General features: G+C 33.3%; 3 protein-coding genes and 1 non-coding gene across 4 annotated transcripts; 1 reads left to right on the forward strand and 3 right to left on the reverse strand.

Moving 5' to 3' along the window:
* Nucleotides 1-657: 657 nt before the first annotated feature.
* Nucleotides 658-3523, reverse strand: LOC110991261 (DEXDc domain-containing protein). The gene is made up of 5 exons (XM_026124997.2): nucleotides 3291-3523; nucleotides 3002-3071; nucleotides 2733-2839; nucleotides 1797-2227; nucleotides 658-1467 (listed from the first exon to the last, which is right to left on the reverse strand). Exons 2-5 carry the CDS (start codon nucleotides 3067-3069, stop codon nucleotides 832-834), a joined length of 1242 nt encoding a protein of 413 aa, XP_025980782.1. The 5' UTR covers nucleotides 3070-3071; nucleotides 3291-3523; the 3' UTR covers nucleotides 658-831.
* A 1429-nt stretch (nucleotides 3524-4952) lies between these two features.
* LOC100820024 (WD40 domain-containing protin) lies at nucleotides 4953-12356 on the reverse strand. Its single transcript, NM_001354302.1, has 13 exons — nucleotides 12005-12356; nucleotides 11783-11814; nucleotides 11597-11692; nucleotides 10960-11036; nucleotides 9952-9997; nucleotides 8382-8442; nucleotides 8239-8292; nucleotides 8055-8135; nucleotides 7360-7399; nucleotides 7094-7206; nucleotides 5981-6091; nucleotides 5380-5496; nucleotides 4953-5241 (listed from the first exon to the last, which is right to left on the reverse strand). The coding sequence occupies exons 1-13, from the start codon at nucleotides 12209-12211 to the stop codon at nucleotides 5152-5154; spliced, it is 1125 nt and encodes a 374-aa protein (NP_001341231.1). The 5' UTR covers nucleotides 12212-12356; the 3' UTR covers nucleotides 4953-5151.
* A 412-nt stretch (nucleotides 12357-12768) lies between these two features.
* LOC100787073 (peroxidase N-like) lies at nucleotides 12769-15710 on the reverse strand. Its single transcript, NM_001253985.1, is given in 4 exon segments — nucleotides 12769-13498; nucleotides 13990-14155; nucleotides 14371-14556; nucleotides 15426-15710. Coding segments are annotated over 4 exon segments (993 nt in total). The 5' UTR covers nucleotides 15645-15710; the 3' UTR covers nucleotides 12769-13076.
* Nucleotides 15711-22546: 6836 nt separating this feature from the next.
* On the forward strand, nucleotides 22547-22651 carry MIR156Q (microRNA MIR156q). The gene has a single exon (NR_126656.1). It is a non-coding gene; the product is annotated as a microRNA MIR156q (primary transcript).
* The last annotated feature ends 1216 nt before the right edge of the window (nucleotides 22652-23867 follow it).

Genomic DNA, 23867 nt, shown 5'->3' on the forward strand with positions numbered 1-23867 from the left:
AACTAAGCCCTAAGAGCAACTTTAAGCATTTGAACTCCGCAACCAACTGTGCCTAATAAGCACTCTCCATTGCATTCGCATTAGATACTTTTCTCTTTAAGCACCCGTTGAAAGTGACTCTTATATGAAATAAGTTAATAAAATAATTTTTTGTGGACCTCATTAGAAGCACTCAAAGAGAGTTACTCTATTATGAAAATTAAGTGCTTAAAGATATTTGTATTGAAAAGAGTAAAAGTGAGTTATATATATATATGTGGGTCCCCCATTAAGCACACCAAGTGAGTTACTGGGTTGGAAATGCTCTAACTCATCCTAATAACAAGCACAACTAAGTCCCCTAAATTCCAAGGGCAGCATGACTAGGATGTAGGAAATTTCGAGCAATTTCCTGTCCTAATCATGGATAGGGCAGTGTATGTATGTGGAAGTGTTATGTGGCTGCCATTTGTTGGAGCAGAGGAGACATATTATAACACCAATTCAGGTCCATTAGTGACCAAATTACAACCGAACCAAGTTGGTTGCATAAGAATCGAATATGCAATTCTTCGATTATGTAAAAATTAAAACGTACGCTAGAAATGTGCAACGAAAGTCATACACCAATTGGGGCAATAATGGGTTTCCACATAGCAAGTAATAACTACTTGGATATTCAGACAAACTCGCAGTTTAAATTAAATTACTAAGCCTATTAAACAAAGTTTAAGAGCGGAAGTACAACCAAAGAAACGAAAGGGGGGGGAGACAGGTTAGAGTGAGAAACATTACATAACAGTTTCCAAACGCAAACTAATTTCATCTACTACGACGGAGGACAAAATCTGATCAAAGGAGCTCAGCAACATTTGAAGGCAGCTCCTCAACTTGCACGTTGTAAAACTTCTGGATGTCAAACAGCATTTTCTCGTCATCCTTTGTGACAAAATTGATCGCAACACCTTTCCTTCCGAACCTCCCACTACGACCAATACGGTGGAGATAGTTCTCAGGCTGTGTAGGGAGATCAAAGTTTATAACTAGAGACACTTGTTGCACATCAATACCACGAGCCAAAAGATCAGTGGTTATCAAGACACGGGAAGACCCAGAACGGAATTCACGCATAATAATGTCCCTGGTATTCTGGTCCATGTCTCCGTGGGTTGCTGAGACTGTGTGGTCACGGCTTCTCATCTTGTCAGTCAACCAATCAACTTTCCTTCTGGTATTAACAAAAATGACACTCTGAGTGATAGCTAATGTCTCGTAAAGATCGCAGAGTGTGTCCAGCTTCCAATCCTCCCTCTCAACATTGACATAAAATTGCTTAATACCCTCCAAGGTGAGCTCATCACGCTTCACAAGGATCCTAACAGGTTTGTTCATAAACTTCCTAGTGATCTCAAGGGCCTCAGGAGGCATTGTAGCAGAGAAAACTCCCACTTGAATCTTAGATGGCAGCAGCTGAAATATATCGTAGATCTGATAACAATAAAGCCAAGGTTAGAGTATTTATACATAAATCAATTCTTTTAGCACTACAAACCCAATAGGCTCAGAAAAAATTCAATTCAAAGGCACTTGTGTTCATATTTTATTACATGTTACTACTATACAAGAAATTTCAGACAATAGAAACATGCATCTGAACCAAGTTGAAAATATAAATATTATAATGATAACATAAAGAAAGTACAACAGAGTTTATACACGAACGTTTACACATCAATTTAAAAAAATCCGTAGACAAGTGTAGGTATTACTTGTAAAAAACAACAAAAAAATTTAGTAATAATTAAAGTGAAAAGTACCTGATCCTTAAAACCTCGGGAAAGCATTTCATCAGCCTCATCCAATACAAACATCTTGATGTGATCTGGCAGAAGTGACTGTCTGCGCAGCATATCAAACACACGACCAGGGGTACCAACCACAACATGAACACCGCTAGATAGAATGCGTTGGTCTTCACGCACACTGGTACCTCCCACACAAGCATGAACCTTCACACCTAGATAATCTCCAAGTGCTCGCATAACCTTCTCAATCTGCTGAGCAAGCTCACGAGTTGGTGCTAAAACCAAGGCCTGGCATTGCGTCAAGCTATAGTCAAGTTGCTGCAGAATACCAGAGCAGAAAGTAGCCGTCTTCCCAGTTCCAGACTGAGCCTGCTGAATAACATCAAGTCCCTTGCAGAAGGGAACTATCCCCCTTTGCTGAATGGCAGATGGCTTCTCAAAACCTAAAGCACAATTAATTCTAGTTTAAGGATTGGAACATACCACAAAGCAGAAACCGTAGCTCGACAATAAAAACACCATGGTTTATTAAAATAATACAGCATAGTAAGACTAACCCCTTGTCTAGTGTTATGTTGATACCAAGATTGAGTAAACCACCAATTTGATCCTTAAAGTATTACCTTCTCTCTTAAATGTTCTTAAAGTAAGGCAAAAAACCAACGTAGTCCCATAAATATTAGAAATCATGCTAAGTAGTCCCATAAATATTAGAAATCATGCTAAGTAGTCCCTTAAATATTAAAAAAAAATCCTTCAAATTAGTACCTGAACTTTAATGATACAACTTGGGAACTAAACTGATAGATATTCAATACATCAGGGATAACAATAAATAATTTTATTGCGTTAGAGACTGTTCAATAATTTGAGGACAAAATTGGTGGTTTATTCATTAAAAAACAATGAAACACCAATGGCAATCCATAGGAAGAATATTTAAAATACCATATGCGTAAATTCCCCTGAGAAGATTTTCCTGCAAACCCATAGCGTCAAAACTATCATAAACCTCGTCATAGGATGTGAAGAAGTCCTGTCCATCAGATGAAAGTCTGAAAGGGAAAAAAAAGAAGATAAGGCCATTAATTAAAATTTAACAGATAACATTAACATCATCCTGTTGCAATCATATTCGACACAAAACAAGAACGTTTCAGTAATAATAAAACCAGATTGCTCAGAAGAAAGATAAAAACAAAAACAAAAAATCTTACAAGTCACTCATTTTAGAATCATATTGACGAGCATCGAACTGTGATCCCTCAGGTGCAAGTCCAGCCATGACTGCAAAACGAGCATAATAAATTGTTAAGCCGTGCAATCCATCGACAAAATCGGCACGAGTAAAATTGTGGTTTCTAACTGTAAAATCGAAGAGCAAAACACAAACTATATGGTACCAACAAAATAAAACGCAGTTTAAGAACAATAAACAGCGCACAGAAAAAGAAAAACATGAAAGTATTGTGTTGTGAGAGAAAACAAGAGAGAGAGAAGAAGGACCTTGAGTTGAGATGATGAGTTAGGATTTCCCGAACTCCTCGGATCTACGCCGCGGAGTCTGAGAAAAGATAACGAAGAGCGTTTCGCTGGTGCCGAACTTAGAGAGGGAAGTGAGTGTATGAAGAGATAAATAAAAACCAGGGTTACTACCAGACTCTATTCTTTTCTGTGCTTCCTATTTTGCCCCTCTGTACCCGGTCTACGCCCACGGTCAAACTCCCGCGAAACATTTGATCCTACCTTTCCTTTGGGTTTCTGGTCCAATCATATACACAGCACCGGGTGGGCCTTCATTTTCACACCTCACACTTTAATCTTCCCACTCCTAACTTTGATTTCTTTTTTGTTATGAACTTAACACACTGGCTGGATTTGTCAAGTTATAATAAAAAAATGGAAACAAGTTTTAATTATATTAAAAAAAATTATTATGTAAACTTGTTTGTGAACGAGTTTGTTGCATTTGTCACTCTGAACTATGAACATGATAAAAAAAATTTAAACATGCTTGTAAGGTGCTCTAGAAGCTGTGAGAACCTGACTACCCTCTTGTTTGGAATGGGTTGGAGTTGGCCTCTTTTTCGTCCTTGGCTGAGTGTGCAAAATCAATGGACTTGTGAAGGGCTGTTAAGGGAATGCCATGGCAGATGGTTGGGTGGTTTCAGCAAACGTATTGGTAGGTCAAATGCGTTTATAGCGGAGTTGTGGGAGGTGTTGAGGGGCATGCAAATGGCTCAAGATAAAGGGTGTGTAAACTGATTATTCAAGTGGATTCCCTGTCAGTTGTCAATGCTATTAGAGGGGAGAGGATTGGTTGTGCCTCAGGATGGAGGTTAGTGCAAAATATAAGAGCTATCAAACAGAAATTTTCCCATTTCAATATTCATCATGTTTATTGGGAGGCTAATTCTAGTGCAGATGAGCTAGCTGAGTATGCGTGTAGCATGGAGGGAGATCTGGTGATTTTTGAGCAGCAACCTTTGTTTCTTAGTTCTCTACTGCGAGCTGATGTTATGGGAGTTCAAACTCCCCGTTTAATTTCTGTTTATTTTCACATTTTCTTTCATATAATTTTAGAAAACAAAATACTATAATAATAATAATGTGAAATTTTGTACTCATTACTAAAACCAAGTGAAATAATTCCTTAGAACAGCAATGTTATATACTTATAGTTCGAATCAATTGCAAAAATACTTTGGGAAAACATTTGCTGAATGTTAAATTAGAAATTTAAAGTTAAAACCTTTCACAGAAATCAAAAAGCAGTTGGAGGTTATAAAGTTTTTCCTGCCACTAGGAATTCATACATAGTAGCATTTTTCCTACTTGGAAAGACAAATCAAACACTATTGTACTTTTATCTTCATGATACACTCATTTTGACGATATGAACTTCAGAAACATACAAATGATGCAGCTGAGGAGTCTTTGTATTTTGGTAAATAAGCTGAGTGGCATATGTAGAGAAGAATGGAATCCAGAGTACAGACAGGCCATGTGTTGCTCATTCAGCATAAGGGCTTTAGATGTTAACACTTAACACAGGAAGCAAAAACTTCCGAAGTGATCCAAGCTTTTCCTACTTTAATATTTCAGCCACCACTCCCATTTTTATTTTTTTTTTTAAAACCTCGCACTAGAAGCCTAAATACAGTCATAGAAAAAATAATATCTTTTTTATTTTCAGGCAATTCACATAATTATAAGATATCCACAATTCACTCAATCAAATTTCAAACTTAATTTTGGAAGAGCTTGCAATTCTGTACTAAATCCCAAAGCTTGTCATTCGTTGACTTCGAAATTGTTTTGGGTGGCCTTGAGGTATCAAAATTGTCAAACTATATTAGATCTTCGCTTAGACACACTGGCAACGAAATGTGCACATGTGGCTGCCAAATTGTGAGATAACATCAACAAGACATCCATAACCTCCAACTGCCATAACCTGAAATGAATAACGCGGTAATGCCCCCAATATATCAAATAAAGCAGAGCAACAAGGAGTCCATCCGCATCTTTGAGCTGATCTAAATCCAAGGTACTAAAAGCAACTAAATAGCAATGATTTTGAATCAGAACATACCCCTGCAGGATGTAAGGAGATAGAAAAAGATGACGAAGGAGCACACTGTATTTGTGAAAGGATAGTGCCATTCATGTCAAAGCGATTGAGTAGAGGATCTGTACCAACTGTCAAAATCTGAGTAAAATACAAACAATTAACAAAAATTATGAGAGCTAAAATTATAGTGAGAACTATTGATATCATAAGAACAAATGAGTCACTCAATATTCAGAAGAGAACAAGTGAACAACAATTTCCATGTGATAGATACTGAATGATAATTGCATTACTTACATTTGAAAGGAGAAAAATATGCAGGCAATTTTGCACCAGAAAAATCTAGGAGCTAAGCTAACAAACAAAAATATAAGGACAGACCCTAGGTGCTGAACTGTGAATCTAAAGCACGGTATTCTTTTTACCAGAGTGGATACTTCATCTTTTTACCAGAGCATATATTTTTGCATTTAGAAGATTACAAATGACCTAATCAATTTTGACAGTGTCACCATACCAGTCCATCAGATACATATCACCAATATCAAATATTATTAGAAAGTTAATATTACTAGTGACATTTGAAACAACTGAAGAAAAAATAGAGAGATAACTGACTCACTTGATTATTGTCAAATGACATGTCTTGTACACAAGCACGAGTTGGAATCTTTGATACGCATTCTGAAGCAGGAAGGTTCCAAAGTGATATATTACGTCCACTACTGCAAGCCTGAATAAAAGTGGCAATAGTCCCTTAACTATTATAAAACCAACCAACAATTCAATAACATATACACCATAATTTCCCATGCATGTGTTCATTTTACCAGTTTGCCTACAGAGAAAGGACTACCTTAAAATGTGAAGATTATTCTTGCAAGAAACATGTGTTTTTTATAGATGAAATAAAAAAATTATTAGCAAAAATAGCTTTATCACATAATGCTTATAATTGCACAGGACAAGAAAATAAATCATAATTAGATATAACAATGTTTTAAATCCCAGTTAGCGGCTGACCCCAAAAACACTAAAGCAGGATGACTGCTATTCTAATTTTTTTTTCATATTTATGTATATTTTATTTAATTATTATATTTTATATATTTGTCTCTATTATATTGCATTATACAATGTATATTTGCAACTCTAAACTAGGGAAGATCAGCAGAACAAAGGGGAAACAAGGGCAAAAGTCACAGAACAGGGAAGCTAAAAAACAGCAAAACGGGCTGCACACTCCGCCAGAGATGGTCAGAAGTGGTGTGACGGAGAGACGAGAAAGAGAAGGGTCAAATGGCAGAGATAGGTGACACGTTTTTGGAGAGCATTTTCAGTAAAACAGAATAGCAGCGCTGTCCCTGCCACTACAGCCACGACATTGAACTGTGCCGTTATGGAGGCCCCGGTTGCGGCCAGGGCCCACTCCACCACGGTGCTATAGCACACTATTCTCAATCCTGAGAAATAACAGTTATCCAAGTCTTAATAGTTAATGAACCATATATCAATAACAAGGCATTGCATGCGTAATTTATTTTGGTTTCCAAAGAACAAAACATTGTCTAATATCTGTTCTCATAACATCACATCAACTGCATCTGTAGTTATGCCCAGAAGCGATCAACATTTTGTCTGAACATTTGTATTTCTTTTACCAAATTAGGATGTGTAAAGCGAAAACATGAAGGGAAGTGGCAAGGAAATTATAAAATAAGATTTATGCTCTTACCAACCAGCTCTCACTTGCATCTAAAGCAACACAACCAACCCATGAAGCAGATCCCTTTAATTTCAAATCTCTTGCTGGATCAATCACTTGCGTACACTTTCCACTTTTGCAATCTAGTAAATATGGTAAATAAGCCTAAAAAACGTAAGTACCCAATAAATCTATACCAATATATTTCAATAACCAATTAATTTACATTAAAAAAAGTAATATAATTAATGTAGTTTGTTCAACTTTAGTAACTTGAGCTGAAAAATGAATAATACCCCAAATTCGTGTTGTCCCATCCTCCGAACCTGTTATGATCTAAACATTGATCAGAAAGAATCAACAGTTAAAAACCTAGAAATAATGTGGAACGACAACAAGATCACTAAGCAAAAGAGAAATAGCAACAGAGAAGATACTTTAACAGTCAGGATTTTAAAATACTAACCCACATATTCTCTAGCACAAGAACAGTAATGGAACTTTAAATTCTATTACTAGTTTAAAATTTTAACATTTTGTGTAGAAACTATAAATTATTTCTGCAGAAAAGATCTCTAGTTGCTTCAACAGTATATATCTCTCCTTTTTCTCATCTCCCCCTTCAATACCTTTTTATATGGTACATATAACTATTGCCCTGTCTATGTCTTGTATATGTTCCAAAAAGTATTAAATATAACTTTACGACTAATACAGACATCATATATAGTGCAAAAATAAAAAACCAAATAAATTTATTTTAAATAATAAAACTCCAGGTAATCTCTCCACTCTCCTTATTTTATAATAATATCATTATCTCCACTAGGACCACTATGTCTTGTAAAAGCTTGTAAAATGCTCCCCTTTATTTAATAAAGTTCAGACCAATGTCTAAACAAGATGCAAACTCCATTCTCCACCTTTGGGTTTATTTCTCAGTTAATAATTATCATCAAGTTCAAATGATAATAAGGTCAAGAATCAAGACCTGATTTGATGAGTTGCGAGCAACTATACAATGCAAATAGTCCATGTGCCCCTTGAATACCATTTTCACTTTACCAGTTTCCTAGAAACATTAACACAAGTTAGTCCAGTATCAACACAAATATAGTTATAAATCAAGTTATCCAAGAATTATATTCACCTTCCGTGAATACATAATTACATACCACATCCCAACAATATGCACAAGAATCACCAGATGCGGCAAAAACAGATCCCCCCTACAATTAAACAAAAAAATATCGACACAAACTGAATCTTGAAATAACAAACAAATTATTGTGACAAACACTCAAAAACAATTGCAAACCTGAGTATTGACAGCAATAGCATTATTCTCTGGGACGGGTGAAAGTGCACCCCAAGGACCTCTGAAAGACAATAGTGAGTGGACATATAGAGGACAATCAGAACCAAAAACAGAGGTACAAAGGAACTGCTGATAGCCCGATGCTAAATTATAATAAGGTACAAATTTTCTACACATGCCCTGATTGTGAGAAGAATCTTTTCTGACAGGTTTCAACTCAGGCAAATACCATAAAGATTAACTATGACAATTGTAAAAGCAAATCAGATAAAGAAGAATTTTAAATATCCAAGATTATTTCCAAATCATTTTAAATGATTTTTTAGTGCAATAGACAATAATGCCAAATGTTGAAATCTAAAATAGTATATTCAGAGAATATACATGAAACATGAGCCAAACAACAATGAAATCAAGAAGCATAAAGCATCCTGTAGATCTGCAGTGCTTATAGCAAACAAGCTGAAACATGCATCAATTCTACAACATCATGGAGGGTTGGAAGTGGGGACAAGTTTAAATTTTGGGAGGATAGATGGATGGGTGATGAGGACACGCTACTTGCAAGATATCCTAGGTTATTTAGTATCTCTACACAGCAAAACCGGAGTATACAGCACATGGGGGCCTTCAAAGATGCGGGGTGGGAATGGGATTTTAGGTGGAGAAGACCATTGTTTGATAATGAAATAGAGATGGCGGTTTCATTCTTATCGGAGGTTGCACGTCACCCAATTCAGCCGCACATAGGTGATAAATGGGTGTGGAAGGCAGATCCGAGTGGGGAATACACGTCAAAATCTGCTTATTTTGTGTTGAGGGGGGAAATAGCTGAACACCAACAGGATGGAGCATTCAAGGAGCTATGGAAGCTTAAGCTGCCGCCTAAGTTTGTTATATTTGCGTGGAGGCTAATTAGAGATAGACTTTCAACTAGAGCAAATTTGCGGACTTGACAGATTCAGGTTGAAGATGCAACTTGCCCATTCTGCAGCGAGGTGGAGGAAAGCGCAGGTCACTTATTTTTTCACTGTCACAAGATAATTCCAGTATGGTGGGAATCCTTGTCTTGGGTAGATCTGTCCGGGGCCTTCCCAAATCACCCAAGGCAACATTTCCTCCAACACATACATGGGGTGACAGAGGGAATGAGATCTACCAGATGGAAATGGTGGTGGTTGGCGCTGACTTGGACCATTTGGAAGCAAAGAAATGACATTATCTTCTCCAATGGTTCACTAAATGCCAACAGAATCCTAGATGATGCACTTTTCACATTATGGGCGTGGCTTACAAACTTGGAAAAGGATTTCAACACTCACTATAACTACTGGTCTTCCAATGTTAGAGCAGGGTTTCTCAATAGAGTAGGATAGATTATTACAGCATTTTCTAGTACTAAGGATTTCTGTAATATTCTATATATAGTTCATATCTTTGGTCTAATGCATTGTTATGGGGCCAAATTTGAACTGTAATATGTATTACTAGTACCCCTGGTACTCAATTAATATATCATATTATTTTTGCTGAGCAAAAAAAAAAATGCATCAATTCTTTAAAAACTCACTTGTGTTGAGGATTCACCACATCAAGTACAGGCTTGATATCATTTCCTGAAATATTAAGGGATGACATACATAACACATATAAATCATTAATTCAACAGTAAAAATAAGAAAATAAGTGACGTAGAAGTAAGTGAAGGACTGAAGGGGAATGACACAACTCCCAATCAAATCAAATGCATAATAAGGGAGAGGTATTGTAGAGGATAAAGAACAATATCATATTGAGCTTTAGCCAACCAAAGAAATTTAGCAGAACCATAAATTTGCCGCATCACATCAATCATTTTGATGTTTCTCATTTAGAATTCTAAATTCTTAAAGAAAATGAAAATGATAGATGGAACTGTTAGAGTATTAGGATTCTCACTGACATATCCTTTTATGGGTCTTATCATGAAGTGTTATTGATCTGTGTTTTGTACTAGTTTTACAATACTAGTACTTAACCTATATGTTAAAAATAAAATAAAATAAAGTAATAGATTAGTGTATTATATCATATATATACATCAAAGCTTTTTCTAATATCATTTGAGTTGTGTTTCTCTCTTCTGTATTTTCCATAATTCCATCTTTACCCTAAAATTCCAAGTGGAAAAAATCTCAATTCTTATTAACACTTTGCAGTTTTTTGATATAAAATATGTAAAAGTGCAATCAAACAAATCAATCAGATTTAGTTTTATCATGCTTTACAAAGGAACAAATCCAAGGGGCACTTTCAATATAAAAAAGAAACACTTGCAAGTAAAAATAAAACACTAAGATTCATAGATTCAGAAACAAAATAATTGAGGAAAAACAAAGAAAACAATGATGAAAGTTGCTTCAGAGACGAAAAAGATAAAAATGGATGCACTAATGCTCAGGCTAATTTAATATTCGATTTCAACAGTAGTGCGTGTTTGGCTCAGTTTATTTTGAGGAAATATTTGCTTATTTTTACCAGCTTTTGCAAAAATAAATAATTTCCCAAAAATTAATCATTCCCAAACAAGCAATATCACCTTGGGAAGAAACAGAATAATTTGAGCTTGAAAATTCCTTCCATCTCCATCCTCGAATCTGACCATCATCACCACAGCTGCAAGATAAAACTGCTGTCAGGAGTTGTGCCAAATGGTTAATATGTTTCATTCTTGCATCTAGTCATGAAAAATCATTTCAGCGTGCATATGAATTATATTAAAAAGAACTATAACGTCTGCCAACACATAACTCCCTAAACAAAACCCTTATAAAGCATCTAGCAGGTTCACAACTAGCTCATCATGCAATTAATTAATTCCTTCAAGACCATGATAGTAAATGCAAATACACATTAAAAGGCACAAATGCATAACATAGGACTAGGAGGGCATGATGGGGGAAAAAACTTCAAGAGCATCTTCAATAGTGAACTTGTTATTTGGTTCTCATTTTAAAATTTAAATGGCTGAAAAGAAATTTTTCTAAGTAGAAAATAAGAAACAATAGAAGCATTCATGCAGCTAGCACAAATCATGCTCTTATAGCCCTACATTTGAGTCTGCCTCTTCATGCATAAACTACGCACACGCGGAAAAAGTATCCTAACGCGGTACATCGTGAGAAGACAGTAAGACGAGACAAACAGAGGTATCAGTATTCAGTAGTAATTTGAACCTCAGCAACAGAGCATCTTCGCCGTCACCATAAAACTTGACATCGTAAGCAGGTCCAGCGTGCGCTTGAACGAAGCAATTTGGTTCAGCCAATAACCTAAACCAGTAGCATTGCACACGAAACACGGTTAAGCCCTAAGACCAATAAATAATTGATTAAGCATAAATTCTGTGAAGGCAGACGTACTCATCTGTATCGGCATTGACAAAACCGAATGGCTGCAACAAATAAGAAATGCAAAAACAACGAAATAAGAAAAGCTAGTTTCACCATCAAAATTGGAAAGAAATAAACTGCTAACGGCGCGTGAAGTGAAATGATAGTTGAAAGCAAACAAAATTGGTTGGGTATGCACTTGAATTGAACTAAAAAAAAAAGAAAGAAAGAAGGAATTGAGACGATGCGAACATTTTTGAGCTTAGAGGCGACGACGGAGGAAGAGATGGAGTAGGATGCGACGGAACCGTCGCTAGAGGCGACAAGGAGAGTGTCGAGGTTAGAGGTGTAGGGTGGGGCCCAAGCGGTTCGGAAAACGGTTCGGGTTTGGATTTCCCTCTCCCTGAGTACGGTTTCTCTGTATGCGTCTTCGTCCCAGTTCGTGGCGTCGCCGCACATTGTTACTCGCCGCTCGCTTTTTCAGCAAAGAAGTGCAGTCAACGACGTCGTTTTAAAGAGGATGATGACCCTTGGATTCGGGCCGCGACCGGGATAAACTGGTTGACCCCGCCTCTTTTTACAATTTTCCAAGTGAATATTTCTCATCACAATTGTTATTTCCAATCCCTGTTGTACTTTTGGTCTACTAATTATTGCAATTGTGATATTGAGTCCTTAGTTTCCAATTGCACAAAAATTGAGCTTTTTTACCAAACTGAAAATATTCACCAATTCACCCTCAATTCCCTTCTCTCACCTCCCTTGGATTTAACTGCTACCAAACAAACGACTAAACAAAAACGTTTATTTTCATCTCTCCTTTTTTTTACCTGTTTTCTTTCCCTTTTCCTATTTTAATTCACCCTACTTTCACCTCCCTCGGATTTAACTGCCACCATTAAACAAAACATTTTCATTTTATTTCTTTTTTTACTATTTTCATTCACCTGTTATTTATCTCTTTTCTATCACTATCAAAGGTCCAAAGTTATCTTCTTTTTATGGAAAGGTCCAAATCCAAAGGTATCTTAGTGACTTATGTTATTATCCATTTTAATATATATTTATTACAATAATCTGAATAGAATAAGCTGGTCCCCGTAGAACAACAACAAGGGAAATACCTCAGACTATCCTATTTATATTTTGTCTTTTGCTGGGTTAGGTTCTCACATCCACAATGTGGGACCTGAAAAGCACATTCAACCTACAAATTCCATTTCGAGAAACATAACATAACAACCACCATCTCAATTACCTAATATAACTGGAAGATGTCCAATATTCTGCTTATTTAATGTCTTCCAAAGCCAATTTCATATTACTAAGAATTTATCACTCTGCAGTTCTTCCTAATCTCTCCATTAGTCCCAGTCTTAATATTGATATTCCCCATCTTGATCATAGAGTTGGCAAAGTCCCCAAAGAAGAGTCCACTATCGTTGCTATAGCTCTGGACTAAAGGTTTAGTAGTTGAATTAGCTTCATCACTAGAAAATAGAATCTGGTCAGAACTGAGAAGGCCCATTCCACTGAGCAAGTTCTTGAAGTAGTGACTGTCAAATAGATCCGAGGAATTCCGATCAAGGACTGTTGTAACGTTTCCATCTCCATTTTGAGGACACAAACTTTGCAGGTCAGAGAGCATGTCTGTGTCTAGAGTACTGTCTGGTGCACCTGTTCCTGAGAAGTTGAATAATCTATTGCCAAACAGTGTACACCTTGCTCGGCCAATAGTATGGGCACCTTCACAAATAATTGGATTAGCAAATGTTAGTTACCATATATATAAATATATATTGAAGCAATTAAGCTAACAAATTAAGAAAAAAAACTTAGATACAGTTTCTTAAGAGTTGTTGGTGTAATTCTCTAATCAGTATTGAAGTTCCATGTTGACAATCTATGTAAATCTTTAATGCATACCTTCATTACACAGATTACTAAGATGAAACTTCAATTTTAATTGAAGAACAACACCAGCAACACCTGAGAAACTGTATCTAAGCTTTTTACTTAGATACAGTTCCCTCTGGGTGCTGCTCTCCAATCCGAACTGAAGTTTTACTTTCATAATCTGCACAATCCTTTAATGCATACCTTTATTATATAGATTACTAAGGTGAAACTTCAACTCTAATTGGAGAACAACACCTAAAAAACTATATATAATTTTCTTGATTAATTGTTTACGAGCTAGCTAGCTTGAATAGATTGTGAAGTTCTATATATGTTACCTGATAAAGAAACAACATCTGTGAGATTAAGGCCCATATTAGTAAACTTTGAAATGATGGTATCTAATGGATCAAATGGCGAAGGAAGCGCCTCATTTGCTAGTGTTCCGTTTGAGACTGTTCCATCTCTTCGTCCTAGCAGAACCTTCCAAGAAGGACCACCACTCTACGAAACATTGTGACTTTATGAGTGATATATGTAATTATGCTAAACCCAAATTGGTTGTCTAAGAAGAAGTACATAAAAAACATGACAGATCTAGTTAACCACTTCTACAACTTGTTTGGGTAAGTTATATTTCATTCACGTGCATGTTCCTCGACTTGAAAACGAAATAAGTAAAATTAATATAGAGAATAATGGGATTTGAATAGAATTACTAGGAAAACAGAATCTCTGGCAGCGATGGCTAATATATCAGCACAGGAGACAACCCCACTGCATGCACTCTCCACTGAACTTTTGATTGTATCTACCACTTCATATCCTCTAGCAGAGTTCAGGTTAGGAGCAGCAGATTTCTCTCCATCATCACCACCATCTAGTAGTATTGATCCATCACAACCCTGATGATGTTCGACCAAAAACAAATTGATATAAATGAAAATTAGGTGTATCAGATTATAATTATACCATGATGGAAGGAAGAATAAGCATTTCAGTTTCAGTGATTACTCCATGTTTTATATGAGAGTGGAACTTAAGATCTCTACCCCACCCTATACCTTAATCGCTTGAGTTATGCTCTAACTTATTGATTCTGTGTCACATAATTAATGGGAAATATGGAATACCTAGTAACAGTATTTCGATATAACACGATAATTTCTCTTTGGATAATTTTTTTTAAAAATTCTTTAGTGCAGTTTACTGACAACTTTGTGTTGATACAAGAACTCATAATCTATCTAAGCATGCAATTTACTACCCTTTAATTGCACCAATAAAATATTTTTAGTACAAATCAAAGTTTCAAATTGTGTTTGCGCGTGATTGCAGAGACCAATAAAAATTTAATATTGTGGACAATTGCATGCAAATGCAGTTGATGCAATGTGCCCTTAATATAGCAACCACTTGTTGACTACAATTTAAAACTTTGAATAAATTGCAATCCTTTACTACCAATATTATTTGGGACTTTGAGGTTAGATATGTGTTAGTAACATATTCTCCAACACATTTTCTATCATTCGTTAAAGTTGATTAGAAACTATAAAATCATTAGTATGACTCATTAAATATGAAGTCGGACTCAATAAATTATGGGATTTCCAATATCAGTTAATAATAAAGACTTAGTTTTAAAAAGTGTATCAGAGATAGTATGTTGTTAACATTTTCTGTAGGTTACAAGGATAAGAATGATAACAATATCCCTAACAATTTGACTGATCATGAAGTATGCATATAACAAAACAACCATTAAACTTACATTCACAAAACAATCATGAAAGTGAAGGCGAAGCAAAGAAGCAGCCATTCGAATCTCATTCATTAGAGCTTTTTGAACTTCTCTCCTTACTATTTTGGAAACGTTAGGACATGATGATTTATAAAAGTCTGTTGTCAGTTGGGACCTTACTGCCAAAAGCAACAGGAACATATTCATTAGACAAAAGTGATAACCGCTCGAACTAAATGGCCGCTTCATTGTTATTTACTGTGCAAGGTCTAACTAATAACTATAAGACCAAAGGAAGGATGCAAATTATAAAAAGAGGCCAGACAACTATGAATTTGGAAACGTATATGCTTAATTTATAGACAATGATATCAGAGATGCCACATTTATATATTCACATAAAAACACCACACCACTTGTGACTTAATTTGCTGCTCAGTGGCCTCGTGTTTGACTGAATTCAACATTTGTGTGCTTAATATATCCTTTAGGCTGTTTAATATTATAATTTGATTTGCATACATAATTAAATCAATCTTCCAAATTTATAAACACCTATTCTCTTTAGAATTATGTACATAAGTGATCCAGAATGACAACCTTCAAATTAGTAGTATATTATCAACCTCACGTCACATGCTAGTGTGATGTTACGCTGGCATGCATGATGCAATAGTCATCAAATTCTATGTAATGGCCAGGTTTCAACTTCGAGTTCATGAATTAAGACGCACCAAAATATATAATATAAACCTCCAACTTGCCAGATTTTCCAGTTTTGCACGCGTTCTGTATTTTAATAACCCAAACTTGATTAATATGTGGACTCATGCATGGGGTGCCTCTTCCATTAACTAAGTTTACTTTGATAACTTAATAGCACAGTCCATTCAGAGTTCTTCTTGATGGACTGGCTGTGGATATGACGATTAGATTCATTAATTCCTCGAGACATAGCTGTGCATGTGAGAAACTTTATGCTGAAAATTTGTCTTTATTATCAATATTCAATATGATGTTCATTTTTTTTTTCTGTTAGCCATTCCCTCCCTATTTGACACACCACCACTTACAGAAGGAGAAGATCACTTCTCTACAACTATCTTCAGGTTAATTAATTGACAGCTTTTTAAGACAGATAGGACATCCATTACAACGGATATGTATTTTATATAATAATTATGTAATGTACGCCAGAATGTGCATCCTACTTGTAATGTATTAACATTTAACAGTATATATCCATTTCTTATACAATGAAATTATTTATTAATATGATTATATTGCATCACATGATTAACATAGCAAATACAATTTGTGTTTTTTAACAAATTAAATTTTTGTTAGACAAAAACTATATCAATGCAGCTGCCTAATTATTAACATTTTTTTGTTAATGACACCTTTTTTTTTTTTAATTATAGTGGGCGTGCTTGTGCTTGTAAAGTAATGCAGGACATTGTTCATCCTAATTGAATCAGATGGCCTCAAAAAGGATGAGATCGGCATGTATCTGAAACTGTCTGTAACAATAATCAGAAGGCTATGGTTGAAAAATAACATTTTTACGCCAAACTTTTCAACCAGTCTTTGTTACTAAACTGCTGTATTTTCCTTTTTATTGTTTGACAGTACTCCACGTAACCATGAAGAATTAATTAGATCCTACAAACCACAATATATATATATCCACCAATAACAATATTAAAAAGGTCCTCCTAACAATATCAAAAAGGTCGAAGTTGATATGCACGTATATTTCTTTATAACAGACAGTGCTTTGGGTTGTCTTTATTCTCTGGTTTCAATAGGATCCTAGTTTAATTACAATATTGCTCAAAATTTGACAAGTTTCATCAACATACCACACTTTCAAATTGAGTATGTTTATTCGATGATATTGAACCTTTAGGTTGGGCTCATATAAAAATTTATTTTGAGCACAATATTGCAGCCGCCAGCACTAAGCAGCAGATTGCAACGGAATAATTGGTAAAAATGAAGCCATCGCCACATGGGATTGGGGGGTGGCTTACTACAAATAACAATAAGTAATTTTAATTAATTTGACACTGCATGCATTCCCTTTTCTCACGCCCTGGTTTACACCATATCTGGACTCAAATGGACGAGTTTGTCCCATAAAGTTATCAAAAATATGATTTCACATCCTCGAGAATTTATATTTAGCTAGGGTGAGAGAAATACAAATGTGTCTGTGTGAAATAAAACTTTAAAGAGAACTCCTTCAAACTCTTATTTAGGCTCTTCCTATTTACACCTTCATTTTTCCTAAGTACACCCATTTATCCCCTTTCTACAATTATATCTTGTTTGTTAAAGAAGCACGTCCCTTATGCTTTCTAAAAATGTATTTCTAGAATTATATATATCTATTCTAGAAATGTATCTTCAAAACTATGATTCATAGTTCCAGAGATATACTTCTGAAATAAACATATATTTTTCAATAAAATATCACTTAAGAATTAAGATGGTTGATAAGAAATTAAAAAAAATGATAAACGTTTATCTAATATTTATGTTTTTTAGTCTTATTTTTAACCTATCATTAGTGTTCTTTAAATTCTATCTAAAATCTTATTTTTATTGTCCTTTAAACCCTAATCCGTATCAGTTTTATGAAAGGATAAAATAGGAATTATGCAAGTTATGCTGGGTGTACCAGCAATTTGCATGGTGTGTGTAGCAACACCCATTACATACACAAAAATGCCATTTCCTTCGCCCCACTGAGACAACTCAAACATAAATTAATAAGGAAACTGTCAATTGCTACAGACAAAAATTCATATATTCCTCTACACAGACAAATACCTCTGGCATTTTTCCTTGTCCTTTGTTATTTTCATGTTTGAACACGCACTGAATTTGACAAATGCAATTGGAATCGAAACTGACAGCTCCATGCATAAGCCCTGGGTAATTAGTGGCTATTCTTAATTACTAGGTCTTGATTTGTAGAATCAATAGTGCTTGGTAAACTTAAATCGTTGCTTTAAACCTTTTTTTTAAGCAAATAGAATGGCCTTCCTTGAGCATCACGTACAATAAATTATTTGTTAGTTTAGCACTCAACAGGGAACGTCTCATTGGCAGATCGACACGTCTAAAATCTCTGTACACATTAGTTTGTGCAAATTTCCTTATGAAATAATAACATTTAATGATTCTTGCCTCAGTTGTGTTTGTTTAATTGATGAACGAATATATACTTTATGCATAATAAGCCACTTATGCCAATATAGATTTTTTTGTATGTGCACAACAAAACATCCCTTTCTTACAATGCTGTGCATTTGATTTTCTAAGTTTCAAGTGGCTTAATTTTCCTACTTGAAGGATAAATTATGTTTTCACTAGATAGATATCGGTCCCCTTCTTTATTCCTTCCTTATTAAAATTTACTTGATAAGGATGGCCACGTAAAATTAGCATTGATATCCTCAACCTTTATTTATCAATAAGCTTCCATCAGCGTGTAAAGGCTTGTAATGTTAACCACATGTCAGAAATTATACACATGGTCAACTTAACCCACCAGGCCCCACTCTCCACAATTGGCCAATGGTGAAATAATTATATAAATCTTCACCTTAATGCTTATCATCTTCTAGAACATGCACTTTGCAAATAAACTTCAATAGCATAAGCTTGGATGACTTAAGATAGGGCCACAAAATGCAATATACAAATGAACATAGAGTAAGATAGGTTAGAACGTGTAACTCAATTGATAAATAAACTGAGTTTATGAAAAATGATATGGATTTAATGCCTGCCAAATATATTAAATACCCTGATTACAATGATTATCAAAAAGTAGGCTACAAATAGTGAGATATTCAACATTCCTTTAAGAAAAATTTGAAGGTAAGGAAAGATTATATTATTTTTAGGATAAATAGTTATTTTTGTCGCTGACTACATAGAGCATTAATAACTTCACTCCTGAAAGATGAAAATTCAAATTTTAATCCCAAAAGTGAAAAAAGTGTGATAAATTCATTCATCCATTAACTTCTATTTGTTACCGTTAATGAAAGAGCCTACGTGACACACAGGGATGAAAATGTCATAAAAATGATTGCCAACATGACTCCTGAGTAAATTAGACCAAAATGTCAATAAATTTCCATTGGATTAATTTGTCAGATCCCAAATTTTGTTTCATTTAAGGATGAAATATAATTTAATCTTCATTTTCCCCCTTTTTTATTATTGCAAGCATAACATTATAATAAAAACTTAAAAAATAATGAAGCAAACATAAGTTAGAACAAACGTAATAATATACATAATATTGATTAATATACATAATCTGTCTATTGTTCTGAAATTTCTAATGTGAACATTTCTTTTTTTATTTCAAAAATTTTTCAAAAAAAAATTGGATATATTTTTATATGCGAATCAATCTTACTACTTCTGGTCCTCGGGTTTCTGCACTTGAAAAAAAAAATCTGGGACGTATTGCCCCAAATAATTGGTCTGATACTAGATGTAGCTTTTCCCTGGAAAGATGCCTAATATTTACAACGCTATGATAGGTAAGGGTCGAGATACTATTGGTCAACAAATTAACGTGACTCCAAAATATGAGACTCAAACAAAAATGTACAACTATTAAGTTAATTCTTGCAAAAAATGAAACCCAATTTAATTTTGTCATTGTCTAATGTTGTTATAATAAAAATTTCAGAGCAACACATAAATTATGTTTATTAATCAATATTATGTTTGTTCTAACTTATGTTTTTTTTTTCTATTTTTTAAGTATTTGTTGTAATGCTATTCTTCCAACGATAAAAAAGAAAAAGATTGAGATTAAATTATATTTTATCCTTAAATAAAATGAAATTTTGGATTTGACAAATTTGTCGCAAAAGTGAATTTATCGTATTTTTTTCACTTCGAGTACTAAAATTTGAATTTTCATATTTCAAGAACGAATTTATTAACATTCTATACATTCGTGAACAAAAATGACTATTTATTCTTACTTTTATTTCATATGAAAAATCACCGACCATGTATAAAATAGGAAATCTCTAATAGCTTCCAAGACAAGCATACATTTTTTTTTAAAGGAAGTCATACATTTTAAATGGTCAAGATTAAAAAAAAATACACATAATTTGTTAAGTGTCATGTGAGTATTAACTAACTTTTTAATCGATCTCCACCATTCAAATATAATTTAATAATTTATATTCATAGTTTTCATTTCTCAACAATAAAAAATATTCTCACTTGGCACACGTCCCTTTTTATCTTCAAACACTTGACACGTCCCTATACATACATAAACTCAATGTATTTGTCTATGCAAAAATATAGGATTTTGATTGTGATCCAATTCTAATTTTAATTTTTAGTTAATATGTGTTTATCTTAAAGAATATATCATCTTGTTTTTTATTTTTTCTTGTTTTTCAAATTTTATAAATAAAAAAAAAACTTGCTTTCTATAAATGCTGAAGGTAATTGTTGGCTAGACTCTTTATAAAAAAAATTATGTGTAATACCAGTACAAAAAGAATTATTCTAGCATTTAATGATATATTGACTTATTACAAAAAAAAAATTAACTAGCATTGATAGATCATTTAGCTCTCCATTCCGGTACACGAGATCCTAAAATATCTTTATAAGTTGATTTATTTGTTTGATTATAAGATTAATCTTTGATATGAGACTTGATTACACTTAAAAATTTATCACCTCTATTTAAGGATGTGTTTGATGCTTTCTTAGAGGTTCAACTTGTATTGTCAACTGCTTATTTTCATTAAGTATTATTTAATAAATTTAATAACATACAAAATTTTCAATTTATTGAAATGTTAAATTTCCTAAATAATGTGACATCCCACATTATTTGAGTGACTATAAAACTTTTTACACTACATTATATTTAGACTATGTTTAATAAGACATTTCAGTTAATTTTTAATTTGTTTACTAATTGAAAAGCTTGTTTAACAGTAAACAAGTTTTTTTAGTTATTTCTAATATTTTTTGAAATGCTACTTGAAGTAACATTTTTAAAATGTTAGTTTCTAATTTTTTATATTTTTTTTTATTTTTATCCTTAATATATTTATTCAATTTTCTAGTTATCTTTTTTAAATAAATTACAATTTTATTATTTTTCTGTCATTTTACACTTTTCGGCTGCTTTAATAGTTAATTTAATAAGATAATTTTTCATTTTCTAGTTGTCAACTAACTTTCTATCTTTTACCTAATTTTACCTAACATGGCCTTAATGAAATTCTAATAAAAAAAATATTAATTAAGATTATTTTAGTAAGGCATTTCAGCTAATTTTTAACTTTTTTTTTAATGACTAAAAAGTTTGTTTGACTATTTAGTAAACATGTTTTTTGAATAGCTTCTAGTATTTGTTAACACATTACTTGAAGCAACATCTTTTAATATACTAACTTTTAAATTTTTATATTTTCTTTCATTTTTTATTCTCAATATATCTATCTAATTATCTAGTTATTTTTTTAAAATAAATTATGATTTCATTTTTTTTCTGTTAATTCACACTTTTTTTAACTAATTCAACCATTAGTTTTATACAACACTTATAATCTAATAAATTAATTTTTCAATTATTAGCTAGCTTTCAGCTTTTAGCCATCGATTAGTTCTACAGCTTTTAACTAACTTATCAGTTACTTTTACATGAAATAACCTAGAAATAAAACCAAGAAATTAAACAAAGTAGACACCTGTTGTACATTAACTTATTCTCAGCTGACTACAACCGATCGAATAGCTGGCAAAGCTGCTTACTTGCAACAACTATGTGGCAAAGTATATCATTGCACCATATCTTTCTTTTGAATGTATTGTATGGTTATTAGTTTGCCATAAAAAATAACCAATTAGAATCATTAGATGAAATGAAAGAGAATTTATCTTCGTCTGCGGGCATATTTCATTATTGGGAGGTAGATACCTTCTCATCACCAGTTCCTCCTAATCCTATAAATTACTTACAGAAGATATTAAGAACACATAATATATCTTCTTCTGCCATTGGATTGATAATTAACAAAGAAGTGAATCAAACAGATCGAATCGTCTATATATGCATGCTTCAGGTTTGTTAATTTGTGGAGGTGACAGAAGAGAGTGAGCACTTGGCTCTTTCCTAGCATGGATCTAAGTTCACGCCAAAAGCCGTGTGCTCTCTCTCTATCTGTCACCACCTCCTTTAATTCCCTCCCCTCTTCATTTCTTACTAGCTAGGATCTTTTGCCTGTAGCATATATATAAACTTGAAAGTTCTATATTAGTACTTCAATTGCATGATATATTCAAGTGCAAGTCATCACTCATCATATGCATATTTCAGTTGCCAATTATAAAATAACAGGTAATATAAGGAATATAAAGAAAAAGAATCAAATTATAATGATCATGGATACCTGTTCCTATGTGACTGTTAATGTGTTAAATTTTTTTCTTCATTAATGCCAACTATATGAAGATGTTTATATATATTGTGAGGATTGCCATGGAGACTGTTTGTATGCTGGCACTGGTGATCTCATGCAGCAGCAGCTCATTAGATATCCCAAACTAGATGATGCAAAACTTGCAATGTATGGGACTCGAATTTCTGCTCTGTACATATTCATCTACAATTTTGCATGTATGTATGTAGTCAAAGATTAGAACTTCAGAAGCAGCTAAATTTCTTTCTTACCCCTGCGCATATATCTAATGAGCCAAGTGTACGGAATTGAAGTTTAAAACCAGGCTAGCAAATATGTTGAACCTTGAATCGATGATAACTCTTTAATTAATTATTGTAAAAAAATAATGTCAGTAAGTTCCATAGTAGTTAAGCTTATAAATAAAGTCTTTGTTTAAATAAGGTTTCAAATAAATCATTTACTTAAAGGAATTTTAAATGAAAACTCATTTTGCATAAGAATATCTTTATATATATATATATATATAAGACATAAGAATGTCTTGTTTCAAAACACCCAAAATCCTAGATACAAAACACTAGAGAAGAGCATGGTGCATGGTACAGAATTTATTAAATGAACCTTATTTTAGTTCTTTTGAAAATTGAAAATGTCATTATAGTTATGTTTGAAAAAAGTAGTAGAAAAATCGGTTAAAAATTTTAAAGTTATAGTTCAAAGTTGAAAAGTTGTTTAATAATTGAAAGTTATTAATCTGATAATTAAATATAAGTGTTTAATAAAATTATTTGTTGAAATGATAATAATATACAATGACATAAATAAAGATGTTTATATGATATTTTTACATAAATTTTAATATTATTTTATGCATAAAAATAATTTTAGTTTTAGTTTTAATTAATTTTAAACTTCTATAATTTTTATTTAAATATTATTTATTTTAATTACACTTTTAGTTTCAGTTATTGTATTATTTTTATTTTATTTA

The sequence above is a fragment of the Glycine max genome, chromosome 13 (genome assembly GCF_000004515.6).
Source record: "Glycine max cultivar Williams 82 chromosome 13, Glycine_max_v4.0, whole genome shotgun sequence".
Lineage (NCBI taxonomy): Eukaryota > Viridiplantae > Streptophyta > Magnoliopsida > Fabales > Fabaceae > Glycine > Glycine max.

Excerpts from the sequence above, each read along its gene's own strand:
- LOC110991261 (XM_026124997.2), bottom strand. The coding sequence starts at position 3,069 with ATGGCTGGACTTGCACCTGAGGGATCACAGTTCGATGCTCGTCAATAT. Across the intron at positions 2,840-3,001 it reads GATTCTAAAATGAGTGACTT|ACTTTCATCTGATGGACAGG; the intron begins GTAAGATTTTTT and ends TTTCCCTTTCAG. Across the intron at positions 1,468-1,796 it reads CCCGAGGTTTTAAGGATCAG|ATCTACGATATATTTCAGCT; the intron begins GTACTTTTCACT and ends TATTGTTATCAG.
- LOC100820024 (NM_001354302.1), bottom strand. The coding sequence starts at position 12,211 with ATGTGCGGCGACGCCACGAACTGGGACGAAGACGCATACAGAGAAACC. Across the intron at positions 9,998-10,959 it reads TTATTCTGTTTCTTCCCAAG|GAAATGATATCAAGCCTGTA; the intron begins GTGATATTGCTT and ends TTAATATTTCAG. Across the intron at positions 7,207-7,359 it reads TGGGACAACACGAATTTGGG|ATTGCAAAAGTGGAAAGTGT; the intron begins GTATTATTCATT and ends CATATTTACTAG.